At 38.0% G+C, this 8,077-nt stretch overlaps 1 protein-coding gene across 1 annotated transcript in view; it reads left to right on the top strand.

The window, feature by feature from the left end:
* LOC103193326 (ubiquitin-conjugating enzyme E2 E2) overlaps positions 1-8,077 on the top strand; it is a 489,664-nt gene that overhangs the window by 356,747 nt on the left and 124,840 nt on the right. Inside the window, exon 3 of the mRNA XM_007936516.2 lies at positions 2,689-2,821. Coding sequence (XP_007934707.1) covers positions 2,689-2,821 — 133 coding nt within the window. The remainder of the gene's footprint in view (positions 1-2,688; positions 2,822-8,077) is intronic.

Genomic DNA, 8,077 nt, shown 5'->3' with positions numbered 1-8,077 from the left:
TTGAGCTTGATGTCTCCTGCGTCTATGGTCCCAAGCCCGCTGGTTCAACTACTCAGTCCCTCTGAGTAGCTAGCTGGCTGTGACCAAGCAGTGACCACAACCTTGCCCCTTGTCAGCTCTACTATACACCTGGGTGCTAGTCTTTTTTTGATTCATAGGAATTTCTATGTTCTGGATACTAATCCTTTGTCAGTTACATTCATGATGCAAATACCTTCTCTCAGTTTGTGGCTTGCCTTAACATTCTTTAGACAACTCTGAAATTTTTTGCTTTTGCTTTTAAGCTATCTTCAGCTAAGATTTGTATATTTATTGAGATAGAAATCCACTATCTGTTTTCCAAATACAAAAACAAGTTTCCTCAGCCCCATCAGTTCTGACATATATTAGATTTCCATATGTGTGTGGGAAAGTTGGAGGAGTTTCTTTGATCTTCCATATAAATTTTAGACTCAGTTTGTCAAATTTCAGTTAAAAACAAAAACTTGGAATTTTGATTGGAATTGCATTGGGTTAATTTGAAGGAAATTGACATCTGCAGGATGTTGGCTCTACTTTTCCATAAGTAGGAGTTCTGGTGGTGGTAGTGGTTAAGGCATTTGGCTGCTTACCAGAAGGTTGGCAGTGCTAATCCACCAGCTGATCCATGGAAAAGATTGGGCAATCTGCTTCTATAAAGATTTACAGCTTTGGAAACCCAATTGGGGTTACTATCAGAATAGACTCGATGGCAGTGAATTTGGTTTGGTTTGGTTGTCCATAAGAATCTCTTTCCATTTATTTAACTCTCTTGTGTGTATTTCAAAAAAGTTTTATAATTTTCTCCACAAAGATCTTACGTATCTGATGTGTTATTTATTCATAGTTTCCTTATATTTTTAATTATAACTAGTGTTTTAAAATACATTTTCTCGGGATATTGAAATGCAATTGATTTTTTTTTTTTATATTCATCTTATTTATAATCACTTTGCCTAAACTCTTTTATTAGTTGAATGAATTCTATATATATTTGGGTGGTAGGTTCTATATACATAAATTCTGCAAATGCTAGCAGTTTTATGTCTTCCATTTCAATCCATATACATTTATTTCTGTTTGCCTTGTGTTACGCATACTTTGATGAATATGATCTATAGTATAATAGTAATTAGAAGTGGAGAGAGCAAGCATCCTTTTCTTGTTCCTCCGTTTAACGGGAGTGTTTTCAGTATTTACCATTTTATATAATAATTGCTGTGAGATTTTTGGTAGACACTGTAAATCAGGTTAAAGAAATTTCCTTCCATCCCTCTTTTATTAAGAGTTTTTATCATGAGTGGCTAATGATGCCTATTGGATGTTTTTATTTTGGGCATCTATTGAGGTTATAATTTTTTCTCCTTTAATTTGTTAGTGAAGTGAATTATATTAATAAGTTTTCTATTTAAACTATCTTTTCACTACTGTAATAATTCCAGCTTTTCATGATGCATGCTTTTTCACATCTATTCAACAATGATTTGTTAGTAGATATAAATTGATTTCAGAATAAGAGGAGGAAGAAGTAAAATCATTGTTGACAAAATCTTTCACAAACACCTTTTATTGGTGTGAGGAGAATTTCTCGTCATTAGATACAGGTAACATCTTAGTGTAGTAAAACGTACACTAGAGGGCTAAATTGTACTCTTGTTTTGCCCTTTAGTTTACAGTTCAGTTGGTTTGCGTGTACATTATTTTCCTCGGTGAGTATCTCTGAGATTTAGTTGCCAAAGCTTCACTTGCTTTGCTCTTAATCCATCATCATTCGACAAACATTTACTTACTAGATACTAAAACCCACTGCACTGAGTCAATTCCAACTCACAGTTACCCTATAGGACAGAGTAGAACTGCCTTATAGGGTTTCCAAGGCTATAAATCTTTATAGAAGCATTCTGCTTTATCTTCCTCCCACTGAATGGCTGGTAGGTTCAAACCTCTGACCTTTTGGCAGGTGAATGCTTTGACCACTGTGCCACCAGAGCACCTTTACTAGACACTAAGAACAGGGTAAAATCTATTCCTCAGGGAACTTCTAATGAGGGACAGAAGAAAGAAATAGTTATGAAACAGAGTTATAAAGCAAAGTGACACATTTTATCCACGAATCACAATGATCATAATGTATGAGGGTTGGCTGGGTGCCCTTGGAATGAGGAAAGAGGAAGGAAGATCAGATGGGATATGATACTGGAACCGAGTGGTAGGGATGATAAATATTAACTGATCTCCATGGACTTCATTTGTGTTCCTGTTTGTTAGCACCAGATTAGACTAGTTGTTTTCCAGTGGCTTTGAAATTTTGTCTCCTTGACTGTGATTGTGTAACCCTTTCAAGACTTTATAAATAATTTTATGCTTCATTAAACATTTGTGTTCCTACCTCTGGGCTGGCTATGGTCCTTGGATCTTTTGTTCCATAGGCTTAGAGATGTCAATGACATAAGGAAACTTTTCTTAGTTTTATTTTATTAAGTAGTGCCAACATAGTTAATTTCTACAATACTGGTAATACTGACATTTGAATTGTTACATAGAATTAATTTATTAACTTTGTTGTGTTCTTATGTAATTGCTCTATTTATCGTTACCATTAAGTAGATTTTTAAAATTCCAGGCTCTATGTAATTTCTAAGCACATTTCATTTGTATGTCTTATTTTAGTGCTGGACCCAAAGGAGACAACATTTATGAATGGAGGTCAACTATATTGGGACCCCCAGGATCTGTCTATGAAGGAGGGGTGTTCTTTCTTGACATTACCTTTTCACCAGACTATCCGTTTAAACCCCCTAAGGTCAGTATGAAGTATTCATCCATTTTTAGCAATAAGTATTATTGTATATGTACATACATATACATATTCTTAAATATACATATCTAGAAATGCATGTCTCTTTTATTAACATTGACAACTTCCCAGGGCTGTTTGTTTGTAACAGGGAAACAGAGTAATAAAAACTTACAAGTTTACTCCCACCCCAGCTCTTTATTTACACTTTTTTTCATCTGCTCTCCACATATTTCTATGACATATGTGTTAAGGTAACTTAAGACAGACAGCATGGGATGAGGGTGGAAATGGGGGAGTGAGGCCAGGCCAACCCTAGAGCCCAGAGGGGAACCAGACACAGCCTGGAGCCGGCGCTGTAGGAACCAGACTAAAGGCAGAAGACTCACGAGGCAAGGTTTATGGCACCAGCTATGGAGCTTTGGGTTTTAATGCCTCCAGAGTTCAGCTCCCCGCAAGAAGTGCGTACACATCACTGTAGGAAGCGTGATTCGCAGAGACTTAATAACATACAGAGAAAGTTCATTAAAGAAGTATTTATTAATAGTCCATCACTAAAACAGATTAACTAATGCATTGTGGGTACATTTTTAGGAGTACGGTCTCCAGAACTCTGAACCAATCACACTGTATCTGGGGTGCCTCATTCACTTACAAACTCCACATTTTAAGGACAGACAGGAATGAGCCAAGGGAGAGAGTCTTTAGCATTTCTTGAGTATTGTGCATTGGGTCAAGCACAGGGCATCACTGTGCTGTCTCACGGATGAGGAGACTTAGATGAGGCTTAGAGAGGTTTTCCAAGAATATACAGATAGGAATCTATTCAACTCTGAGTCCAGGGGCCATGTACTTTCCTCTGAATTAGACACAGCTGCCCTGGAGATGTTTACCAGTAAAAAGAGGACATGGGAGGAATGTGATATCTGTCCTCAGATGTTTCAGAGTCTGATATGGGTGGGGGTTAGACTTTATTCTGGATGGCTGGATGGAACAGAAATAGAAACAGGAGGATATCAGTTACAGGGAACTAGATTTCAGTTCTGTGTGAGGAGGATCTGATCCACAATTAGACACTTCTGCTTTTGGGTAGCTTCACTTCTGAGGCACTGTGCTTTCCTTCACTGTGAGTGTTTGTATTGACTGCTTGTAAAGAATATTACTAGAAAAAAATCAGTCCCTGCATTGAGTGAATTTGACAAGACAACTTTGGTAACTAAACCAAAACCAAACTCACTGCCATCGAGTCAGATCCACCTCACAGCGACCCCTCCTTGGGTTTCCAAGGCAGTACCGCTATGGAAGTAGATTGCCCAGTCTTCCTTCTGAGGAGTGGCTGGTGGGTTTGAATTGCCAGCCTTCTGGTTAGCAGTCAGGTGCCTTAGGCACTATGCCATCAGCGCTCCCTTGGTAACTAGAATTACATTTTAAATGAACATTTAATACTAGCTTATATGACATTTTTTTCAAAGCAAATTATTACTTCCTAATTTATCTGTTCAGGAGCTCTGGTGGTATAGAGGTTAAGGCATTTGGCTGCTAACCAAAATGTCAGTGGTTCAGACCCATGAGCCACTCTATGGAAGAAAGATAAGGCAGTCTGCTTCCGTAAAGATTTACAGCCTTGGAAACCCAATGGGGGTCACGATGAGTAGTAATTGACTCAATGGCAGTGAGTAATTTATCTGTTTAGGAGTTCTGGTAGCATTAAATCATTCGGCTGCTAACCGAAAAGGTCGGTGCTTCAAACCCACCAGCTGCTCCATGGGAGAAGGATGAGGCAGTCTTCTATGTCTATATAGATTTGCAGTCTTGGAAACCCTATGGGGCAGTTCTACTCTGCCCTATAGCATCACTGCGAGTCAGAATAGACTCAGTGACAGTGGGTTTTATCACTTTTAGAAATCAATTTTATAGATCAGTATATTATTCTAGGGGGAAAATGGTGGTGGTTATTCTTCTGAAGGCTGTTAACTAGAACAGTCGAAAAGATTTTTATTACTGATAGTTTAGAAGCCTAATGCCTGTGCTTTTCTAGACTCCTGTTACTCCAAGTGGTATATATTTGGGATTATCCTCAAATCTTGATTTTTTTTTCTTTTACTCTGCTGCCTTCATCCTTTGCTCTTTTTTCACAATCTTGTCTACTAATTTTCCCAGTACTCTGAAGAACAAGCCAGAAAAGCAGTAGATATCAAAGGAGAATTGGTGGTAAAAGGTTTTCAGTGGCCAGTTCTTTGAGAAGTGGATGGCCCCTTCTTTCTTCCTGGTCTGTCTTAGTCTGGAAGCTCCACTGAATCCTGTCCACCATGGGTGACCCTGCTGGTGTTTGAAATACCAGTGGCATAGCCTCCAACCTCACAGTAACACACAAGCCACCACAATACGACAAACTGACAGACAAGTGGTGGGGTAGTGAAAACAGAGACTCAAAAATAAATCTATTTGGGTATTATCTATTGGTTGTGTCAATATATATACTACAAAATTAGTGTATAACATAATTGGAATCAAGAGATGACTTTTTCAAACTTGTGTACTTGGTACCCTTAGAAGACTTTTTAGGCACCATAGTGCTGTAATAGCGTTTTTAGATCAGTGCAGTGATTTGGAATGCTGCTTCTTGGCACAGGAGCTTTTTGGGAATAGAACTTTATCAGTTTGACCACTCACACATCAGTACTTAATTTTTCAAAATCAAAGATGAGCTATTCCAGTCATTTCTTCTAGAATTCAACTAAATTCTAATAGGGCAAGCAAAACTATTTTTAATTAAGTATTTAATGTTTATTAAACTCAGTATTAAGGTGTTCTGGTGGCCCAGTGGTTAAGCGCTAGGATGCTAACTGAAAAATCAGTGGATCAAACCCATCAGCCACTCTGCGAGAGAAAGATGTGGCAATCTGCTTCCGGGAAGATTACCGATTGCCCTCCAGTCAAATCCTACTCTTCGCAATCCTGTCAGACAGGTAGAACTGCCAGGTAGCATCGACAAGGCTATAATCTTTAAAGAAGCAGACTGCCATATCTTTCTTCCACAAAGCAGCTGGTGGGTTTGAAACACTGACCTTACAGTTAGCAGATGGGCACTACCGTGCCATCAGGGCTCTTTTTGTAAAGATTATCATCTTGAAACTGTGGGGCAATTCTGCTCTATCCTATAGGGAGGCTGTGAGTCAAAATCAATTTGACAGCACACAGCAAACTTAGTATGTTGTTGTTGCGTGCCATGGAGTCAGACCGACTCATAGCGACCCCTCCTTGAGTTTGCGAGGCAGTATCACTACAGAAGTAGATTGCCCCATCTTTCTTCTGAGGAGTGGCTGGTGGGTTTGAACTGCCAGCCTTTTGGTTAGCAGTCAAGTATACTAGTTTTAAATAGATTGAGTACTAGTTGTACTTTTCAAATGCTTTTTTTCATACAATTTTAAAATATTTAATCTCTTGTTTAATCAATGTGCTTATGCCTCTTACTGATAAAAGGCAAAGATAAAAACAAAAATCCTCACAACTGGACCAATACGCAACGTGTAGTGATGAACGGAGAAAATATTAAAATTGTCAAGGATTTCATTTTATCTGGATCCACAGTCAACATCCATGGAAGCAGCAGTCAAGAAATGAAATGAAATGATGTATTGGGCAAATCTGCTGCAAAAAAGCTCTTTAAAGAGTTAAAAAGCAGAGATGTCACCTTGAGGACTAAGGTGTGCCTCACCCAAACTGTGGCGTTTTCAGTGGTCTCACATGCATATGAAAGCTGGACCATGACTAAGGAGGACCAAAGAAGAATTGATGTCTTTGAATTATGGTGTTGGTGAAGAATACTAAATGGACTGCCTAAAGAATGAACAAATCTGTCTTGGAAGAAATAAAGCCTAGAAGCAAAGATGATGAGATTTCATTGCACATACTTTAAACATGTTATCATAAAGGATCAGTCCCTACAGAAGGACAGCACGCTTGGTAAAGTGGAGGGTCAGCAAAAAAGAAAAAGGATTCTCAGTGAGATGAATTGACACAGTGACTGCAACAGTGAGCTCAAGCATAGCAGTGATTTTTGAGGATGATGCAGGACTGGGCAGTTTGTTCTGTTGTGTATGGGATTGCTGTGGTCAGAACTGACTTGGTGGCACCTAACAACATTCTCATCTCTCTCTTGTTAAATCTATAGCATAATTTTCCTATTTCAAAATATTAAAAAGATTTTACATTGTTATGATATTGTTAGTTGTATCTGATGTATCTGATGCCAAGTCCTTAACTATCAGTGATAATATTATTTCTCTGGGAAAAATACATGTTTCTTGGAGCATTATCTAAGAATAATACACTGTGGCCAAAAAAGAAAAGTATAATAAACTGCCAGTATGTCACAAAGTTTTTTAATACTGTGTTTTTTTCCAGGGTAGGTCTTTATTTTAAAGTTATAATTCACATACTTAAAGTAGAAATTGCTTTATATCTTGTGCAAGATTACGGGAGCCTGGTGGTACATGTAAGGAGCTGTGGTGGCACAGTGGTTTAAAGCATTCAGCTCAAAAGGTCGGTGGTTTAAACTTACTGGCTGATCTTTGGGAGAAAGATAAGGCAGTCTGCTTCCGCAGATTTACAGCCTTGAAAACACTATAGGGTCGCTATGAGTTGGAATTGACTTGATGGGGGTGCATTTGTTTTTTGGTTGGTGATACATGTGGTTTACAGTCAACTACTAACCTGAAGGTTGGCAGTTCGAACTTAACGCAGCAGCTCCACAGAAGAAAGGGCACATGAACTATTTCCTTAAAGATTACAGCCAAGATTACCCCATGGAGAAGTCCTACTCTGTGACAACACAAGGGGTCACCAAGAGTCAGGCCAACTCAACGGCAGCTAACAAAACATTTATATGATGGATCATTACTCCTGGGCTCAAAACTTGTCCCTTTTTTATTTAAAAAATGTGATATTAAACATGTAAGTGTTTTTAATTTTACAAAGTCTACATGCTTGTTACAGAATAAAAAGCAATTGCAATGAAACAAAATTTTGATTCTGTATTATCTATCACAGAAGCGAATTAATATCATTCTTGGGATATCTCTTCTGAGATTTTTTTTTTCCCTGTATAGGTATGTATATACAATAAATATGTGTGCATACAAACATATACACATATGTATTAATTGACCTTTTAGGAAAATCTGACTATACTCTTCATGGTTTTATAATTACATTTTTAACTTAACATTATGTTTTAACCTATTAGTACGAGTTTCTGTT

Source organism: Orycteropus afer, unplaced genomic scaffold (assembly GCF_000298275.1).
Source record: "Orycteropus afer afer isolate SDZICR_OR568_19922 unplaced genomic scaffold, OryAfe1.0 scaffold00003, whole genome shotgun sequence".
Lineage (NCBI taxonomy): Eukaryota > Metazoa > Chordata > Mammalia > Tubulidentata > Orycteropodidae > Orycteropus > Orycteropus afer.
The sequence above is the reverse complement of the archived record's forward strand: the minus strand, read 5'-3'. Positions and strand labels throughout refer to the sequence as shown.